The 23012-nt window shown below is 33.1% G+C and overlaps 1 protein-coding gene and 1 long non-coding RNA gene across 2 annotated transcripts; one reads left to right on the top strand and one right to left on the bottom strand.

The window, feature by feature from the left end:
- Positions 9552-14322, top strand: LOC104742213. Its single transcript, XM_010463182.2, has 6 exons — positions 9552-9962; positions 10401-10594; positions 10896-10929; positions 12714-12849; positions 12947-13418; positions 13896-14322. The coding sequence occupies exons 1-6, from the start codon at positions 9644-9646 to the stop codon at positions 14178-14180; spliced, it is 1440 nt and encodes a 479-aa protein (XP_010461484.1). The 5' UTR covers positions 9552-9643; the 3' UTR covers positions 14181-14322.
- On the bottom strand, positions 21609-21981 carry LOC109128871. Its single transcript, XR_002035152.1, has 3 exons — positions 21955-21981; positions 21783-21882; positions 21609-21687 (listed from the first exon to the last, which is right to left on the bottom strand). It is a non-coding gene; the product is annotated as an uncharacterized LOC109128871 (long non-coding RNA).

A 23012-nucleotide genomic window follows, 5' to 3' on the forward strand; every position in this document is an offset into this window, starting at 1 on the left:
TCTAGGTTATGTATTTAAATTGATAAGATAAATGTGTATGTAAAATGGGTTTTTTTTGTTTCAGAAGCCCATGACTATATTAGATTTGAAATTTCTACTCATGTATGATACTCTAAATCTAATAACAATAATACTAATGGAAGATAATTAAGAATAAAGGAAATTACTTGTCGGGTTTAAGAATAGTGAACAATTGATAACCTATTTCTCACGATTATTCACCGTGTCTACTCGTCTCCTAAAAATTTTTTTGCTTTACTTTCTTTGGCTATCATATCTATAGAGACAAAATTCGTTCGAGAGCTTGATTATGTGAGTTTAATAAATAATTTTTTTTAGGAGAAAATGATAGAAAAATTGTGGCTTAGAATTTTTTTTTCCTTCACCATTATTATCTTTAAAACAATATTTTTTTATTTTAATATTTCTAATAATAAAAGCCACATTTTACTTATCCGCTCTAAGCCACAATTCGCCTTAGCACGGCACTGACTGTATATCTTTTGAAAACTAATTTCTCAAAATTTGATAAAATATTATATTCCTTTCATGCAACTTCACAACGGTAGTGAGTAAAAACAACGTTTGCCTTTGTAAAATATTGCAAATACCTTGTACACGAGTTTCCTTTTCATTTTGATCTCTTCTAAATATTTTTATCGCATATATAATAGTTGAACTTTTCTCTAACACGAACGAAAATCATTAAATCGGTCATTCTATTTTGAAATGTAAGATGACATGTTATATCAATACAATTGCACTAATATTACTATTATACTGTATTTTTTAGTTAGGTTGTTATTATAATATACTTTGGTGATATAAGTTATCAAATCATTTATGTTTAAACTCTTATTATGCATAGAAATCGGAATATTACAATTATCCCAGTAACTTCATATTTCTTAAAGTCATAATGATATAATTACCCTCACTCATTGAGTGCCAAAAACTACACCCTCGACGATATGAGCCCAAATGTCGCTAAAAGTTTTTCAAGTTATTCTCTTAAATATACATTCCAGATAATATTAATTAGTTGGATAGTTGAAAATGATCATATAAAATGGCTTCAGTTAAAAATATCCCAAAATCTTAAGATGGACTTAAACCTTAATAAATTGATCCAAAAGTGGTTCGGTTTCAGTTCGGTGCAAATATCTTGATATAAAATTCAATCCAAATCTTACAAAATTCCATTCCAAAACCTGACTATTTAAATTCACCAGCTGATGGCTGAAAAACGAGGGTAAAATCCAATATTTTTAAAACCGAACAGGTAACTGAACCGGAAAAGCTTCTGAGTCATAAGTTAATATGGTTTGACCGGGGTCAACCGGGTTCAATTGATTGTGATGATATTTTTATAAATAATAGGTATGAATATGTTTTCTATTTTTTCTTTCAATGATTACAACTATGATATAATTGGTTATACCAAATAAAATACTTCAATAATCATAATGTTTTAAAGAAACTTTAAAAAGTAATAAACTCAAAGTGTAACAAACTAACCATTACCAATAAAATATTTTAGTAATCAGTCTCTTCTATTATTACGTACACTAGGGAAAAAAAATGAACACCAAATTGATTACCAAAACTATCTTGATTTTGAAGATTTGTGGTGTGAGTTGCAGAGATTTCAACTAGAAGGAAAAAAACTAGTACGAAAAGTAAAAAGTTCAATTACGGAAATTTTTATTTTAAAAAACCTAACTATTGCTAAGAATAAAGCTAGAAAAAATAATTAATTGCATTCATTTTTACAAAAAAGTTACAACCCAGTTTTATCCGGTTTAATGGTGCACCGGTTTTTGGGTTTTTGGCGGGTTGATATAGTTTTTTACCGGTTCAAATTTCTTTGGGTTTTGATATTAACCCAACTCGAGTATGTTGCCGGTTCGCGGGTTAACGTGGTTCGACCACCGGTCCGGTCCGGTTTTGAAAACATTGGTAAAATCACTAGGGTTGGTGCGACTACAATAAAAAAATTTTTTTACTAAACTATCGGACAAAATAAGAAACAATAGTTTTTTTAGGTTTAATGTTATTTTATTTTTATAAGTTAATTTGGGTTTTGTATTTTTGGGCCTATTCATTTGTTTATTAAGTTTAGACTTCAAAATCAAAGTTAAAATATAAACTTGGGAGTTTTTCAATATAGATTCACCATAATTAAATAATATTAACAATGAAAATATTACAAAAAATTGGTCTTAATTTAGTGGTCTCTGTACAAATGCACTTGTTGCACCTGTCAATTGCCTGGGCTGCCTCCACTGATTATCTAGTATATATAATTCAAATGCATATCTGAGCATCAAATTTCTATTCAGCCTAATTTTTTCGTATATTATAAATTCAATATCTCTCAACGTCAAATATCCATTTAGTGATCTAACAACAGTAAATAAAATATATTTAGTTTTAACAAAAAACAAAATATAACTTATCTTGTTTCGGTGGCAGCGATTATAAAATCCTACATATTTGGTGACATGTCAAGTGTCTCGATGATAAAGATTAGTGTAGTAGTGGATCTAAGCTTTTTAGTGAAATAATGCCTATCAAATCTCGTCAAAAATCGTATATATAAGTTTATTGGTACAATGGTCAAAACTAAAATATATATCTTACGTATCCGAGAGATGTTACGGTTGATCAGATGTTATTAAATGTCTGTTCACAAATTTGGAATTATATATACATTTTTTAAAATCGTGCAACTGTAGATTAATAAATGCAAATTTATCTGAGTTGTTGTGCAAATATAGGTGTCATAATCATGTAGGTAAATAAAACTTGCGGCTTTATTCTTTCAAATATCGATATCTGCATTAAGTAAAGTAAAGTTTGATCTAATTCGTATATACCTTATTGTGTTTTTCCGAGTCCCTTTAAACCGTGCTAATTAATGATGTACAAAGTATTAAAAGGTCGAATGTCATAATGCATAGTTTGCTGATTTGCTCTCTACCGGACAAAACTCTCGTCCTATGCTCTTTAGTTGTTCTAAACAACAAGTAAAAGATTAGTGTAGTAGTGGATAATACTTTTGCTGGTTTGAACAAAAAAAAATGCTTTTGTTCAAAGCCATAATTTTTTTCTTGTAATAATACTTTTGCCGGGGGATAAGTCCTCGGGTGTTTCACCCAAAAAAAACCCATGAATTTTCCAACCAACGAACAAAGTCAACAGTTCAAAAGTAATACTCCTTCCGTTTATTTTTACTTGTTGTTTTAGAGTTAATTTTTTATTTTATATTATTTATCATTTTATATTTACTATATAACTTTATAAATTAAATTTTCAGTTTCACCTTTAATTTTTAGCTTATGAAATTATTACTTATATCAAATAAAATAATGTATCAATAAAAAATAAAACAGAAAATTTAATTGTTTTCTTAATATGTGTGAAATTGCCTAGAACGACAAATAATATAATACGGATAGAGTATATGTATATCTTATTATATAAAGTTGGGTTTTGAAAGTTAGTTATTACCATGATTTTGACATGTGTCAAGTTATTAATTTGAGATTTTAACATGTATAAAAGTTGATATTTAATAGGAAATTTAAAATTACGACAAAAAACAAAAAAATTGTTTTAAATAATATTAATAATATAAAAAGATAATTATAAAAAAATTACAAAAATTGAGTAGTTTTTTAAAATAATTATAAGGAGATTATATATATATATATATATAATTCATAACATAAATTCTACAAAAAATAGAAAAAGGATTACGGAAAATATACAGTAAATTATAAATTCTAAAACATGTAAATACTCACTTCTATATAAATATAGATTATCTTATATTTTTCATCTAACAAAATAATTTATTCAAAAATATTGCTTTCAACTTTGTTCTATAGGTGAAACTTTTTTAATGGGAAGACAAATTTCCCTATTTTTTAAACCAAATTATATTCATGCTTTCTTCTTTTTCAGTTTGGAATAGATAAGATTAATATGTTGACCTAAAAAAATAGAAGATTAATATATGCATATTCTTTTTCAAATACAGTATTTTAAATTTGTTTGTAGTAGTTGTAGATTGTTTTATTTAATTTATATTTTCATATTTGAATTATTTGAGATTCATATATTACCGTGCTTATAAATTTCTATTATTTCTTTAATTATATCAAATTATTTTCTTATAATTTTTTAACCTTGATTGGTTGGTCACAAACTTTTTTTGTGCAAACACAATTGTTACCATTCGCTCAATCCCAACAGGAGATAAAGAGGAGAAGGTCATCAACCTAATGGTTGGATAAAATAGGCTAATCAAACACAAGCTTATAACAAACATAGATAGATTGGAAAAATATAAATCGTTGTTGATAGATTCATAGGAGCTCAGAGACAAAGGCTACATCATGATATATCAAAGAAACTTCCACGAATACATTGGAAAATTTAACATTAGTTACTATCAAAAGATTTTGTGACATTGAAAAATGATATTTAGTTTTATTGGTTCCTGGAGCTAGTAACTTTGAGATAGCTAAAAGATATGAACATGTTCTCTCCACACAGGAGGAGGGCAGAGCCGAGGTTCTTTCTATGGTGGAGGAGGTTGGACGCAAGATTATCTCCACAAGAGAAGAAGGTGGGAGAGGTTGAACGCAAGGTTATCTCCCCAAGAGAGGAAGGTGGATTCAAGGTTCTCTCCATGGTGGAGGAGGTTGGATGCAAGGTTCTCTCCATAAGGGAGGAGGGCAGAACCGAAGTTCTCTCTATGGTTGGTCATACACTATTGTGATGTAATTTATTTTTTATTCAAATTTTTTGAGCCAATACTTTTAGTGATTAAAGAAACTATGAAAAAGTGAAATTAAAGAGACATATAATAGTTGGCCTAATTTGTTTATATAGACATTTTCTAGGTGGTGGTAAATAATATATTTGTAACATACAATATACCGAGGTGTAAAAAATACACTTTTAATGGTAACATCTATAAAATATTTGTATATAGATATAAATCAGTGTATTATAGCAAAAAGAAAATTTATAAATAGTGTCCAATAAATTTTAATATATTTTTATTAAATTTAATTTTATTTACAAAACTTTAAACCCGCACATCGGGCGGGTCCTTATCTAGTATATATCTTATTATATAAAGTTGGGTTTTAAAAGTTAGTCATTAATAAGATTTTGATATGTGTCAAGTTATCAAATATTTTGACATGGGTAAATATTTAATAGGAAGAATTTGATTACAACAAGAAGACAATATTTTGTTTTAAAAAATATTAATAAAGTAAAAAGATAATTATAAAAAAATTCAGAATTTAGAAAAAAAACAAAGTTTTTAAAATAATTATAAGGAGATTATATATATATATATATATATTTATAAAATTCGAAATTATAATATTATTTACTTATTTATAATTTTAAGTGATTAATTATAAAAAATAGAAAAAAGGATTAAGGAAAATATACTTTTAATTATTAATTCTAAATTTTGTACTCACTTCTATATAATCAAAGATCGCCGCATATTTATATAATTTATTCAAAAACATTGCTTTCAACTTTGTTTAATTGGAAATATATTTTAATGGAAAGGTAAATTTTTCTTATTTCTTAAACCAAAATTTTCTACTACTTTCTCCTTTTTCGGTTGAGAATAGTTTAGATTAATATGTTGACCAAAAAAAGATTAATATATGAGTCTTATTTTTCTAATATTGTATTTTAATCTTTGAATGATTTGGGATTCATATATTACCATGCTTATAACTTTCTATTATTTCTTTAATTATGCCAAATTAATTTTCTTTCAATTTCTCAACGATTGGTTGGTCATAAACCCTTCTTTTTTTTGCAAACATAATTTTTACTATTATTCATTCAATCCCAACGGGAGATAACGAATAGAAGCTCATCAACCTAATGAATTGATAAAATAGGCTAATCAAACACAAGCGTACAACAAACATAGATAGATAGATTGGAAAAAAATAAATCATTGTTGATAGATCCATAGGAGCTCAAAGACTCTGACACCCTGATTTACGAAAATATTTAAAAGAATTGATTTAGCTACATGCATCACCAAAATGCACTTATTTTTTCAGTCAAGGGTCCTGAGAGAACTTCATGATGGGTGACCTTTCTGGAAGTGATTGTCGAAATAGTGCGAGGGAGGACAAAACACAAGAAAATATCATTTGTTGATTTGTAAGGTCGGTAATCAAGTTTTTAAAGACTCCCAGACCCAAACGTAACAAACCGGCCATCGAATATGGCTTGGTCCACAAGTCGGGAATAGATGTAGGGCCCTCTTGGGAAGGTGGGCCCATGGACTGAGATTAGGCATGGGCTCACTAAACAATGTGGCGGTTTAAGCGTAACAGAGACAGAGGCTAGATCATGGTGTGTCAAAGACACTTCCACGAATACATTGAGAAATTTAGCATTAGTTACTATCGAAAGATTGTGTGACGATTGAAAAAGGTTTTGACGTTTATTGGTCGTCGGAGCAAGCTATTTTGAGATAGCAAAAAGACGTGAACATTTTCTCTACACACAGGATGAGGTCAGAGCCGAGGTTCTCTCTATGGTGGAGAAGGTTGGACACAAGGTTATCTACCCAACAGAGGAAGGTGGAGGAGGTTGGAGGCAAGGTTATCTCTCCAAGGGAGGAAGACGAAGCCAAGGTTCTCTCCATGATGGAGGAAATTGGACGCAATGTTCTCTCCATAAGGGATGAGAGCGGAGCCGAGATTTTTTCCATCACGTTCATACGTTTTTGTGATGATACATCATTGATTAGTTGATTATGTTATATATAAACACATTAAGCCAACTATTTTACTTTTACTTTGGCATAGTTACTATCACGAATACATTAGGAAATTTAACATTAGTTACTATCAAAAATTTTTTTTGCGACATTAGAAAATTGTTTTTACTTTCATTGGTTGTCGGAACAAGCCATTTTCATATAGCAAAAAGACGTGAACATATTTTCTCCACATAGGAGGAGGGCAGATCCGAGGTTCTCCCTATGGTAGAGAAGGTTGTACACAAAGTTATCTCCGCAAAGGAGGAAGGTGGAGGAGATTGGACGCAAGGTTATCTCTACAAGGGAGAAAAGCAGAGCCAAAGTTCTCTCCATGGTGGAGGATGTTGGACGCAAGGTTCTCTTTGTGACAACCCGTCCTAGCGACCCCACTAGCCCACCGCTAACTACCCCAACGGACCGTCCGTGGACCCTGCTAGCCCCCTGCTAGCCGCCCCAACGGACTCCAAGCTGGCCCTGCAGGGCATCGATCCTAACCCATCATTGTGGATATCCCGATCCACCAGTAGGTTATTGGTGCGGCAGGCGTTCCTCGAACCGTGGTCCCCACCCTTTAACAACCTTCCCACAGGACAAGTTCCCACCAATTGACCAAGTGGACCAACATATCACAGGGTCCACGGACGGTCCGTTGGGGCAGCTAGCGGGGGGCTAGTGGGGTCCGCGGGACGGGTTGTCACACTCTTCATAAGGGATGAAGGCGGAGCCGATGTTTTCTCGATGGTGGTCATACATTATTGTGATGATACATCATTGATTAGTATATTATATAATATATTTTTTATTCAAAATGTTTTTTGAACCAACTATTTTAGTAATTAAAAAAATATGCAGAAGTGAAAGTAATATACTTGGCTTAATATGTTTATATAGACAATATCTAGATGGTGATAAAAAATATTTTTGTAACATACAAGAGTACATTTAGATATAAAAAAATATACTTTAATAGTAACATACATAAAATATTTGTAAATGGATATAAATCAGTGTATTATAACAAAAATAAAATTTATATTTAACATACAACAAATTTTAATAAATTTAATTTCATTTATAAAAATTTAAACCCGCACATCGAGCGGGTCCTCATCTAGTATATATATAGAATACGGTTGAATTTCTAATGGTCATTATTTTTTTTTAAAACGAGACATTTTCTATTAAACTTAATTAATGCAATTTTTTATATTAATTTTATAATTTTTCTTAGAAAATGGAAACTATGCACCAACAAAAATCAATCTACTTCGTGCTTATTTGAGTGAGCATGGATTTCATATTGAGAATTTAAATCAAATTATCAAATATATATATATGTATGCATATACATTTTTAACCTAATAAAGGATACCTGAATTCATTACATGTGACTTATCAAATGGTACGTTGAGCATATTTTAGCATCAAAAGAAAAAGGAAAAATAAAGAGGAGAGGAAGATAGACTTTTTTTTTTTTACATGAAAAGAGAGGAAGTTTTTTTTGGACATAAAAAGAGAAATGTGGTTTTTTTTTGGACATGAAAAGAGAAAGGTAGATGACCTTCTTAATTAAAAACTTCTAAAATACCAATAAAAAATCTAGATACACATGTCAACATATATATGGTTCAAAAACAAAAAGTATACCTCAAAATTTAATCTTATAATTAAGATACCTATTACTTTGTTATTATAATAAAATATTAATATTATTTTGTTCAGATTTAACAGTATTTTAATATTATATTTAATATAGTTTAGTAATATAATTAAATTTGAAACTGTTACAATAATTGGATCCGTTATAAATGAACAAGTGGCAAAAGAGGGTATCTAGATAAAGAACCGATCGTTTCTCTCTTTTTCCAATTTTTACCATTCTTCCTTTTTTAATGTTAAGATACCTACCCCTTTCAAAAACTGACGGTGGAGCTGCCCTAACTACCACTACAAGGCTCCGATCAAATTGAATTTATTTAAATGCGCAGTTAAAACGCCGACGAGCTTTTTTACCACAAAAAAAAACAATTCTTTCCAAATCTGTTGAGTGTTCACAAAAATGGTCTGTAAAAAGTGAATATTCAAAGTGATGGGCGGTTAGCTAAGCAAAAGAAATGGGCATGGCTGCATGGGCAACCATGGGCAAAGAAAAGGAGTGTTCGTTTTCACTTTTAATTTCAATTTACTACTGTCTCATGATAGTAACAAAGTCATCGTTATCATATGTCTATTATTATTTCATTTTACAACAAACATACATATTATAACCGGAAAGATCGTTTTGGGCTCAAAATGGAAATTCAATCATTATCGCAGACAGCTGCCACCAATGCTATCTTACGCAGATCAATCTGATGTAGCAGCAGCTTAGGTTATATCTTCATACAGATAATAGTGAAATCAATAATAATTCGATCGATAGTAGTCAACTTCCATGTTCCAGGACTAGTAACTCGCACATATGTATCATGTTTGTGTGTTATATTATCTTACCGACCAGTTTTTCACTTTATTCGGACATTTTTCGTTTTAAAAACAAAAAAGACAGAACGATTAGGTTTAAATGTGAATCGATCATTTTTATATAGAATATTAATTCGCACGTGAAAAACAACTTAGGCTTTTTTTTACCACACGGCGCTGTATGATTGGCTCTACTATAAAGTTAAAGAATAAAAATATTATGATCCTAATAATTACTAGCACTATAAATACGTAGCCACACTCTAGGTTGCATGACTCACAAATCAACCATAGTCACTTATTCTTTCTTCTTATTTTTGAGCAAATTTTGTTTCTTCCTTTCATATTGTGAGAATGTCGAAAACCAATATGAAAGTATGCAATAATTATTTTCTGGTCGATCCGACCAAAGCAAGTTTTCTTGATCTCCTTCTTCTTTTGTTTTCCTCCAACCTAACCAGCGCAAGATTCATCGATTCTCCTCCGGATACGCTGAAAAGTTTCCGGAGAAGTTTTACGAGTCGATGGATCATTGTGTTGGCCATTTTGCTTCAGAAGGTTTTAATGCTCTTAAGAAAACCCGTAGCGATCCTAGGTGGTTTTCTAACGTATTCGCTCAATCTTCTTACGGCAAATGGTGGCTTCTTCAAGATGATACTAAACCTTTTGACAGGTGAGAAATCTAACAATATAGTTTACCTTTACTTATTCAGTTTTTTTCCCTTCCTTTTCGTGCATGTGATATAAAGTATCCCAACAAAATTTAGATATGTAAAATCATATAGAGTTCCACATATTAATATTCCCCATGGACTTTTGGACAAGGAGGACCAATGACACTAATTACCTCAAATCAAACGGATTCGAGACAGACCGAAAATTCTACATGCAAGACGATATAGCACATATCAAAACCCAAAACGATTTAACAATATTTAATCAAGAACTTAGTTTGGTTAAAAAAGAAAAACAGAGTTTAATCTCCTATAAGGTCTTAAGAACACTATTCAAATTTTGAGACAAACTAATCCAACTATATATTTTGGTTTTTGTGGATGGTGTTTCACAAGTATTTTTACAGGACTAACTCAAAGGCTCGAACTTGTTACAGGAAAGCTGGTGAAGCCTGATAAATCATCCGCGGCATATACGTCGTTTATAGGATGCTCAGATCGAAGAGTTGAACTTGACGAGAAGATAAATGTTGGTACCGTCGAATACAAGGCGATGCTATCAATGATGGCTTCTAAGATCGCTTATGAGAGCAAACCTTTCATCATATCCGTCGTCAAGAACACTTGGAAGGTTAACTTCATTCTCCTCTTCTTCTCCTTCTTTTAATTAGGGTTATCTGTCTTATACTCTCATCAGTATAAATAATCCTTCTTATTATTGGAGAAAAAAATAAACATCCATAAAGTATAAAAATCTAATAAACTTTTTCATTCTCTAGATCTTTCTTATCATATACAAAAACCTTTGCGTTTTGTTTCTCATGGCTAATAATCAAATTAAATTATAAACACGGTAAATTAATGTACTTTACTTTCATGTACGTTTGTTTTACGTCGCACTCTCACTGTGTGGTTTCTATCCTGTGATGCAGTTGGACTTGGTGGGTAACTACGACTTTTACAACGGTAAGTTAAAAGCTATTTTTTTTTCGGTACCAGCTATTTTTTATATTTCTTTAGGAAATGTTATTATTTTCCCATTTCAGAGTAAGATTTCTTTAGGGCACTATCTGTGTGCGATTTTGGCTTAATTTAACTTCTTTTGGTGTATAAATAATTAAAGCCAGTTAAATCATTTTAATCGTCCATATAGAAAACACAACCTTGAAGTTTCTACGTAGGACAAGCATACTCGTAGTAGGATGAAAAAAAAAAAAAAGAGAGAGACGTCAAGTTAAAACTTTTATCAAAGAAAAGGAAAGAAAAATAAAAGCAAAACGTAAAGATCTTTCAGTTTTCCAATGAAAAAAAAATCATATAAATGGCTTTCATTTTCTCAATTTTGATAATACGACAGAAACAAGTCTACGAGATCATCATCATGATGCTTATAAATGTCAAATAGCCAAATAGGTCTCTCTATGTTCCATATCGAGTTGTACAAAAATGAATGCCAACTATGCAAGAGACCCTACTGATTATAAATGTGTCATCTGTCGGATAAATAATAGATGCATATTTAATGAATGTAGAATAGAAATAACAAGTACAAGTGTCTTCAGTTTTAGTGATAGAACTTTTTTAGATTGCATTTAAATTAACCATCTAACAAGTTTACTATTTAAATTAATAATATAGTTAAAATATTGCTAGATCAACTCATTTTCTACGAGTACGTTTATTTGTTGGAATCCCAGTTAAAGTTTAGGAGGCATAAATTTTAATTAAGATTAGGAGTAAGTCAATAACTGTGGGACTAAATTTATCAAAATTTAAAGATGTTTAAAATTAAGATCTGAGTATCCACGGATCTATAAAGATAGTATGTAGATTTATTTAGTATATAACTTACATACATATTCTACAAAATTTAAACTCCAATTATAATAATATATATACCGATGATGATAGTAAAATTTCTTAGGCTACATAGTCTTTTAAATTTTAATTAGGATATATATATATATATATATATATATATATATATATAAGTATTCGTTAACCTTTCGTATATAGTATATTAAAAAATAAATTTCCGAATATTAGAAGTTTATAATTTTATTTTATTTTCAAAATTTTAATCTCTGCATAGAACGTATGAACTTAAGTTAACATATTATTTTAAAAATATTTTTTTATGATTTTATTTGTTAGTCTGGTGCATCTGTGGCTAATATTCTAACAGAATTGGATAATATGTTTGTTGTAATTTTTGTTTAACCTTTTTCTTTATCATGTCTTAATTCTCAAGAGAACAAATATAAGATTCCAAAAAAAAAAAAAAAAGAGAGAACAAATATAATAAGAACAAAACTGGTGACCCAAAATCTAAGTCACGTGTTTTGTCCGAGTTTAGCAGCTAAGATTCTTAAAGTCAAATGCTGCATGATAGTAGTTCGATTTTTTTTCTAAGAATATTATAGTAGATCAATTTACAGAAAAAAAGGAAAAAAAAATAGTAACTTTTTCTCTTCAAAATTAATCGTTACTTTAGCGATTAAACATAAAAGTTATATCGATTAACGTCAATAATATATATTTTTTTCCATGCAATTATTGATTCTAAAATTCTTGTTTTCTTTTTCTTTTCTAAAAAGATCTTATAAGTGTTACTATCTTTTCTATTCAGACATCATCAAATTTACTTCTCGATATATATTTATGTATTTATGCATAACCTTGAAATAGTTTGAATATATAAATAACATTTGAAAAATCCCTAAATTCTAAGTTTGTATTTCTGTGGTCAGCTTTCCAAGAAAGTAAATTGACGCAAGCCTTCGTGTTTAAGACGTCGAGCACCAACCCAAACCTCATCGTCATCAGCTTCAGAGGAACTGAACCTTTCGAGACTGCTGATTGGTGCACTGATCTGGACGTCTCTTGGTACGTACTATATATACGTTCTATATATAGGTCTACCGTCTACATCAATACATAGTCACTCTTATTAATTCATATATACTTCCAAATTTTAAATTAGGTACGAGATGAAGAACGTTGGCAAAGTCCACGCAGGGTTCTCGAGAGCTTTAGGCCTCCAAAAAAATGGATGGCCCAAGGAAAACCTAAGTCTCCTACACCAATATGCTTACTACACCATCAGACAGATGCTTAGGGACAAGCTTGCCAAAGACAAGAACCTTAAGTTTATTCTAACAGGTCACAGTCTCGGGGGAGCACTAGCTGCTCTTTTTCCGGCGATCCTAGCGATTCACGGTGAGGATGAGCTGCTAGATAAGCTAGAGGGAGTCTACACGTTTGGACAGCCACGTGTAGGAGATGAAGACTTTGGGGAGTTTATGAAGGATGTCGTGAAAAAGCATGGGATAGAGTATGAGAGATTTGTCTATAACAATGATGTTGTGCCTAGAGTGCCTTTTGATGACAAGATTTTGTTCTCATACAAGCACTATGGACCTTGCAATTGGTTCAACAGTCTTTACAAAGGAAAGGTAAATTAAAGTAGCCTCAATCCAATTATTTGTTTTTTTTCTTGCTAAATTATTTAAAAAGACGTAAAAAAAAAAAGAATATTTAAAGGTGACATGAAGAAACTTTAAATTTTTCTTTTTAAAGAATTGTCCATTTTCACCTGAGATTGACAACTTATCTATGTTTAGTTTCCTAATTGTCTTTTTTTTCTTTTAAGAGACTAAATTAGGCAATATTTTTTACTAAAACTAATTACAACTTGGTCCGTATTTTAAAAAGTTAACAAAGTAGTACGTCTGTAATTAAATCTTAAACCCTAATTCTCTATATATAAAGCTAAAATTCAAAAATTAGATCCTAAATCCGAAAACTGTATTTCTTATTTTTTATATAAAAATAGTCTATTTTTTAGTTTACACGTTTTTAGCATTTTTTTCTAGATTGGTCCTTTTTATATTCATTATTGGTGCATAATCATGAATGTTTACGCTGATTAGGTAAGAGAAGATGCACCGAATGCGAACTACTTCAACTTGTTGTGGTTAATACCGAAGCTGTTGATTGGTTTGTGGGAGTTTATAAGGAGTTTCATATTACAGCTTTGGAAAGGTAAAGAGTACAAAGAGAATTGGATGATGAGGTCGGTTAGGATTTTGGGAATAATAATCCCTGGTGGCTCTAACCATTTCCCATTTGACTATGTCAACTCCACACGTTTAGGAGGCTTGGTTCGACCTCCTACTACTACTACTCCTGAGGATAAACTTGCCCTCATTGCTTGAATATTGCAAATTGAATAATCCTACCCACTTTATCTGCTCTTAATGAGTTCAATAATTGTACAAGAGCTTTAATTTATTATCTATTATATGTCTTGTGTATGTGTGAGTTTCTTTATACCATATGTACGTTGTTAACACTATATATCTACCTTTCTTCAAGTTCTGAATTAGAATAAGATAGAACCAGGTACAAAGTATTTCTCATGGATTACACTGTCACCTTTTGTTTATTTTATTTTTGGTCACCACACTATCTCCATTTAATTTCGTTTTCCTACATACAATTTCTAAGTTTTGAATCGAGTGATTATACATAAGTAAAATAAAATAATTAACCCCTTTATACACATGGTAATGGTAGTAAAATTGCACCTGAATCTTGCAAGATTGATTAGAGAATAAATTATCTTTTTTTGGGTGGCAAATAAATTATAGAAGGTCATGTCCTGGTCTCCTTGAGATTCTTCTCTTCGTTATATGTGGTAGATCTTTCAATGAAAATCGATGTATATATGCGATATGCCTCTCTTTTTTTGGCTAAAAATGCGATGCCTCTTTTATGTGGTGGACTGGTGGGTCTTACGCTGACATGATGCCTAATGTATATATAGGCATGGCGTTACAATGATATCTATCTAATTGTGGAATCATCCTAAATTATTACAAATTTTATTTGACATATACACAATAGAAAATTAAAACTAAAATGTAATGATCGACTCTCTAGACTTTAGTCTTGATTGGTAAGGCGTGTAGAAAATGGGTATAGCCCTTTCGTCTATATTTTTAATTACTGCTTCCAATTCAACTAATTATAATGTAGAACCACTACAAGAAAACAGTCAATTTGCGATGGAAGAATATATCATAAATCCCTCGCAAATCGATAATAGCAAAGGATTTGCGAGATACAACCGTTCCTCGCAAATCGTGTCTCGCAAAATGGGTAACATCGCTAATCCCTCGCAAATCTCACGTAAATTGTGAGGGAATAATTTCCTCGCAAACGACACGCAATTTGCGAAGGACTATCTTCCTCGCGGATGTAACGCACATTGCGAGGTATTATTTTTCTCGCAAACAATACGCAATTTGCGAGGGATTACTTTCCTCGCGGATGTAATGCACATTGCGAGGGATTTTGTACTCGCAACTGTGAAGCAATTTGCGACGAATTTGTCTCTAGCAAATACGTTGCAACATTGCCATAGTACATCCCTCGCAAATTGTTGTGCATAAATTAAAAAAAAAAAGAACAGAATTGATACTTAATTTAAATCATTATGTTTGATATTTTGTTGTGAATTTAAAATCGACAAATAAAATTCTAAATAAAATAAAGAACAGAATTGAAAATCAAGAAATAAAATTCTAAATAAAATAAAACATAAATATTACAAAAAGACGTTGTGTTTTAGTTTTTCCCTCACAGGGGATATAATCAGCGAGAAAAGAGTTTTTAAAAGGATTGAGAGAGAGAGGTCACGTTTCTGGTCCCAGTTTGGCTACCAGTTTCTCCCGTTTCACCGGTGTTGCCATCTGGGTTGGTGCCATCTGGGATAGTGCCCTCTGGGTTGGTGCCTTCTAGGTTGGTGCCTTCTAGGTTGGTCGCTTGTTGGTTGGTCGGGTTCCGGAACTTGGCAGCAAACTCATGATTTTTTTCGGCGAGGTAGTTGAAGTATGCATCGTAGCTATGCATTCTTTGTGTCTGGGTTTGGATAAACTCCTCAGCTGCAGCAAGTTTCTGAGCTAATATAACCGGATCATTAGCTGGAGACGGAGGTGGTGGACCGCTACTGGTAGAGGACGCTTCAAACTGCAGCGAACCAACCCCAAAAATCCTGTTTTCTTCTTCGGAGCAACCTAACAACAAAACAACAAACAGAATCGCAAGTTATCACATACAAAACAATCAAAAATATCACAAAACAATTGCAAGTTATGACATATAAAAGAATCACAAGTTATAAAATAAAAACCATCAAAGATATCACATACACAAGAATCACAAATTATCACAAACAAAACAATGGTAACAGTTCAACCATAGAGTATTTAAAACCAACAGTTCAAAACAATGATAACAGTTCAACAGTTCAAACAAAACAAACGCAAGATATCACAAAATCATTAGAAATACAATCATTAGTAAACTTAACAACACAGTTCAACCATCAGTTCAATATAGAGTATTTAAAAAACCAACAGAACTTCAAATTTGAAACTTACCTCAGTGTAAATTTTGTTTTTGATATGAATGGGCACCCCACCAGAAGCAGAACTCTCTCCATTATCCCCTGTACACAGCTCAGATTCCAACTCTTGAATCTTGGACGACACCTCATTGAACACGGACTCAGACTTGCCATCAGTAAATGAGCCATCCGGTTTTTGAGGAGTGTCTTCTAAGATTCGTAGAAAATCCGGAGTTAGCTCACCAGTGATCTCAGACTTGAAAAAAAAAGACATTGATTAGTTATAACAAATAAAAGAGTTCAGAAGGCATAATTATAAGAAAAAAAAAACTTAACGGACTTACATGCTTTCGAGCACGGGCTTTAAACGACGTTTGGCCTGAACAGTGCTTGTATATCCCGGTGCCATCCGGATCATGATAGCGAGCATTCCGACTGTGGTTTCTCTTGATTTCTGATTTTGGATCAAGCCAATACCGAACAAGACCAGCCCATACTGGAGGATCAATCCACCGAGGTTTTTCCTCATCACCTTTAAGCTTCCACTTTAACTTCCACCGTGACACTTGATCACACATCCTGTCCTTCAACTTGTCCTTAAACTCTTGCCTCACTCTATCATTTATGCAACAATCCCAATTGTATATTTGCTTGCAAAAAAAAAAAAGTATTAGTCTATATTTATTAAGGCAAAGAAAACATATTGAAAATAGCAAACAAAGAGACTTGACTTACCGCAAACGTTTCATACCAACGGTCTACCACTGCAGTCGGCGTCTGTGTCCAATTGGCATGGGGCTCTTTGAAATCTCTTTCAAATATGCTTTGAACAGTAGCCGCAACAGAGGAGTCTTGGTCAAACCTTCAAAAGAAATACAACTTTCAGAATCCATACAAATAAAACTTTTTAATTATATTATCAAATTAAAAACATAAAACAAACTTACCACAGATTTCTCGGAGGTCGGCGAGGATCTAGTTTAGTTAAACCAAATCGTCCAGGACTATCGAGTAACTCCTCCAAAGTCAGGTTGTTGAGATGTTGGGACATGACTGTAGAGGAGGAACGCGCGGGTTGAGATGCAGTAATGTCAGGGTTCGGCGCAGTGCCACCATGCGAATGAGATGGTGAAGGCGTATTAGAAAGAGGCGTCACAGCCAGGGGTTGCGAGGTTGCACGGCGGTTATTGTGAGAATCGGGGTTTGTGTTGTTAGAACCAGAGGGACCGCGACGATTAGAAGCAGTGGGAGAGGTTAAACCTTGATCCGTCAGGAATTTTGTGTAATCGTTGCCTCCAAAAATCTATAACAAAAGAAAATCGAAATCAAAATTAGTAATTAATACAAAGTGGTATTATCAGTAACATGCATAGATCAAAATCGAAATTAAAACCAAATTAGGGTTTATAAACGAAATTAGGGTTTATACATAAGGAAATCAAAACCAAATAAAAACGAAAATTAAATTAGGGTTTATACAAAATGAAATCAAAACCCAATTAAAAGGAGATTAGGGTTTATACAAAACAAAATCAAAATCAAATACAAAACCAAAACAAAACGAGATTAGGGTTTATAAAAAACGAAATTAAAACGAGATTAGGTTTCTACAAGACGAAATCAAAACCAAATACAAAACAAAATCAAAATTGGATTAGATTAGGGTTTATACCTTTCAAAATGGGATTGAAGAAGAAGATCGGAAGACGAGAAATTAGGGTTTGCTATTGAAGAAGATCGGAAGACGAGAAAAGCATATCGGAAGAGGAAGAAGACTAGGGTTTGATCAGAGGAAGAACCAGATCAGAAGAGGAAGAAGATAGTTTGATCAGAGGAGGAAGAACCAAATCGGAAGAGGAAGAAGATGGTTTGATCGGAGGAGGAAGAAGAATATGAGGTTTTGTCGGCGACTGGTTTGAGCTTCGCTCAAACTTGATTGAGTTTGTATATATAGACTTTTTGGAAACTCGCAAATCTCTCGCAAAATTTGCGAGGGATTACCTATGCGCCCTCGCAACTATGTCGCACTTATTAAATATGGTGAGAGATTTGCGAGGCTACTGGTGTTCAGGGTTTATGATTTGCGAGGGATTAACGAAGGTCACTCGCAAATCCCTCGCAATATAAGCTAGACTCCAGTTGTGTAGGATTTACGATTTGCGAGGGATTAACTAGGATCACTCGCAAATCCCTCGCAACATATTAAATATTTGCGAGAGATAAGCTAAAATCCAGTTGTGTGTAGGGTTTAGGATTTTGCGAGGGTGATGTGTGTGGTTTTTCACTTCAAAATCTTTTACCTTAAAAGACCACACGACGGCTGAAAGTGCACAGCTAATCGGTAGTAGTATTTAAGGATCGATCCCACAGAGAGAGAGTTGTTGTTTAGAGAATCCGTCGGCAGAGATGTAAGGCTAGGACTCAATAAAATGGGAGTTTTAGTGTCACGGTTGTAGTAAGCAAATAAACGAAAATAAAAGCAAGTAAAAATAATAAAACAAGCGTTGGGCATCAAGAGAAATCGCGGGAGTTTGATGATCTATCTATCTAGGAAAGTTTAGGATTAGTTTGTTTATCTAAAGATCGGACTACGAAACATGAATGAACCGTTAACTTATAGTTCACAAGCTAACCGTCTAAGATCTCTACACTCCGTTACTCAACTGTCGCAGGCAACGACGCATAGATCAAAGCATTTAAAATAGGTTCGATTCTAATCCATGAAATTTCATAGGTAAGGGATATGTGCTTTCTATGACTCCTCACACATCTAAGCTAGGTCAAGCACACATGCAAGCTTTTGGCAAAGCACACACACTTTAGATCATAGTTAGTTCATGAGGCTAACTTAAAGCATTAAGCAAAGACTTAGAATTAAAGTATAGAATAAACAAGATATAAATCTAACAAATCCTAAAAATTGCCACCTAAACTAAGATCATCTCCCCCCTTTGATCCCTTTAAAGCCAACTAGAAAACTACTCTAGCATGTTTAAGGGAATCATCAAAGCAAGGTTTAAAAAACTCATAAACATAAAAGAATAAATCGAGAAAAGAGATTTAGATATTACTTCAATGGTTGTCAAACAAAGTTGTAAGGATCTTCTTCCTTTAGAAATAAAGAACAAAGCAAATAGAATGGAAAAGAGTTGGTGGATCTCAAAGCTTCAAAGAGAGGGACGCGAGAGGGCTTCAGATCGTTGGCTGCTCCTCTGGTCGTGATCTCTTGGCTGCTCCAAAATGTGCACACACTAAACCCTAGGGCTTAGAAGAGTATTTATAGAGTTTTGTCTAGGTTTAAGGTTTTGTAAGGGTGGAAACATCTTTTCTTCTTGAGTGCAGGACAAGGGGCGGCGTAGGAATGTTCTAGAACATGGTGAAGACTTGGACTGGGCCACCGTGGTGGTCGCTGGTCAGGCCTTCAAAAAAGCCCATTGGCTTGATGGTTCTCCTTACGTTGGTTTATAATACGTCTAGGTAAATCGGGCATAACTTACTGCAGCTTGAATGTATTGACTTGATTCCACCGCTAGGGAAAAGATGACTCTCTTAGCTTTCCACAGACACCAAGTACGTCGAAATGTGAGTTGTATAAGTTCTTTAAAAGTTGCCTGTACTGTAAAGCTCTGAATCTTTCCTAAAACGTATTTTCCTTGTCTTTTGGTCCTTTTTGCTATAAAACCTGTCAAACCTTCTTGAAACCTAAAATATTTGATAATAGACCTTAAAGTCTTGAAATCATACTAAATTCTTCCTAAATGCATACTAAAACTATTGCTAAAATGGGTAAAATAATGATGTTATCAGAGGGATTACCTAGGGATCCCTCGCAAATCCCTTGCAAATACTTAAATATTGCGAGGGATAAGCTAGACTCCAGTTGTGTTTAGGGTTTAGGATTTTGCGAGGGATTAACGACGAATTTGCGAGACCTTGCAAGCATTCCCTCGCATATCTATCGCAAATCCCTCGCAAATCGATAAATATTTTTTGAAAAAAACACAAGAAAAACCACAATTGCACTGGCAAATTCATCTTCTTAACTACTAGAAATTCCATTATCATCATTAGAATCTTCTCCATCGTCAGACAATTCAAATTCTTCTAATTCAAGCTCTTCTTCAAATACATCATCAACATCTTCTACTTTAGGGTTTAGTGGATCATCATGTTAGGGTTGATGATCAAGTTGTGTTGCAACTTGAAAGATGTTAAAATTTCCATTGCAAACATATCAAAAGAACATGTTATCCACATTGATACACAAAAATCCATTGCAATGTGCAAAAGCTTAGGGTTTGAGCATTTAGTGTTTAGGGTATATAATTTGCGAGGGAGTAACGACGTATTTGCGAGAACTAGCAAGATTCCCTCGCTAGTGACTCGCAAATCACTAGCAAATCAATCGCAAATCCCTCGCAATATTTAAATGTTCAAGGTATCGTCGTAAGTCCCTCGCAAATAATGTTTAGGGTATAGGCTTTTGCGAGGGAATTATGACGACCTTACGAGACCTTGAGCATCCACTCGTAATTCCAACGCAAATCCATCACAAATTAATAAATCTTTTTTTTTAAAGGGAAAAAAACAACAAAAACTACAATTGGTCAACCAGATTCATTTTCTGAACTACTAGAAATTACATTATCATCATTAGAATCTTCTCCATCATCGAACTCTTCTAATTCGTCTAATTCACCCTCTTCTTCAGAAACATCATCAACATCTTCAACTTGCCTGTTTTGTGGATCAATGTGGATAACATCTTCTGTTGACATGTTTGGAATGGAAATTTCACCGACTCTTTCTTGTTGCAACACGACTTGATCATCAACTAACCCGATTATACGACCTCGAGGATTAATTTTAATGACTGATAACCACAGTTCACGTCTTGGCCTTAAACGAGGATAGGGAAGAAAGCTCATTTGTTGTGCTTGTGATGCTAGGATGAAAGGATTAAATTTGGGGTATGATCTGTTCGCATTCACATTGACAACTCCCCAATTATTTACTCGCACGCCTCGGGCCGATGGATCGTACCAGTTACACTTGAAAAGTACGCATCTCAGATTCAGAAGGTCTGGATAATCAACTTCTAATATTTGTTGCAAAATGCCATAGAAATCGCTATCACCAGCTTGTACATAGATTCCATAATTTGTTGTAGCTTTGCGACTTCCATGTGCGTACGTATGAAAAGTATAACCGCGAGTAAAGTACATCGGCGCAGTAGTGATCTTCGCTCTTGGTTCTTGAACGAGCTCATGCAACCAAAGAGGCAAGGGTTCATTTCCACATCCATTCTGAACCTATATAAAGAAATAAGATATTTAGACCATAAGTTTATTTAAATTTTAAACTATAATACATATATAGTTTAAATTTATTTCATATATATACTTACATAGTATTTTAACCAATTAGCGAAATCCCGCTCTTTGTAAGCCTCATAGTCAGATTCTTCTAAATTAGGATATGCTTCACGAATCTGCATTTCAAAAAGTCTAAAAAAATAGAGATATGTTAGTTCGTTATCTTAGAAAATAAAATTAATTTTAGTTTTTTAAAAAGAATACCTTTCAAAAGGTTGAACATAATCTAGATTCCTCAAGATGTAATTGTGAGCTGCTCGACAATAGCTATGATCTTCCCACCAAACTTCCTTTAACTTTCCAGCAAGTCTTCCTATCTAAGCAAAGATATCTGGAACATCAGGAACATTATATGTAGGTGCAACGCCTCCGTCATCATATCATCAAGTACGTGTTTTATTGGTTCTCACGGTGGGGCTAAAGTAGTTTGATGTGAAGTGAGACGTTTCCTCGGTTAAACTCCCGGCGACTATCGACCCCTCAACTCTAGCAAGATTTTTGGCCTTTCTTTTAAGAGATTTCATAAACCGCTCAAAAGGATACATCCAGCGAAATTGCACTGGCCCACCAAGATCAGTTTCATGTGGTAGATGGATTGGAAGATGTTCCATCATGTCAAAAAAAGCAGGGGGAAAGATTTTCTCCAAGTTACAAATTAACACTGGAATATTATCTTGTAACTGCTCTATGCCATCACTGGTCAATGTTCTATTGCATAAGTCCCGGAAAAAAACTCCGATACCTATAAACCAATGTATAATAAATTCGTGGGTGAATTAGTTTATCAATATATAAATAGCTTCATGAAAGTTTTTTGGCAAGAGCTCAAGAAATATAAATGGTAGTAGCCGTTGCATGAAGACATGACAATCGTGGCTCTTCATACCTGAAAATTTTTGGCCTTGCTCTACACATCTTGAAAATTTTGAGACAAATCCATCTGAAAACTTCACTTCAGATTTAATCCACTCGAATAACACCTTCTTAGCCTCTACTGACAATCAAAATTGGGGTAATGGTAATTTCCCATCTCTTGTAAGATGTAAATCGATCCTTGCGCATATTTCCGCCAAATCTAACCTAGATCTCCTGCTATCTTTTGTTTTACCCTGCACATTCAGAAGCGTAATGATGAAATTATCAAAAAAGTTTTTCTCGATGTGCATCACGTCAAGGTTGTGCTGCAATAGAAGATCTTTCCAATCTGGAAGCTCCCATAAAATACTCTGCTTGTGCCAATTGTGAGGGCTTCCATATCCATC

The sequence above is a fragment of the Camelina sativa genome, chromosome 14, assembly GCF_000633955.1.
Source record: "Camelina sativa cultivar DH55 chromosome 14, Cs, whole genome shotgun sequence".
Classification (NCBI taxonomy): domain Eukaryota; kingdom Viridiplantae; phylum Streptophyta; class Magnoliopsida; order Brassicales; family Brassicaceae; genus Camelina; species Camelina sativa.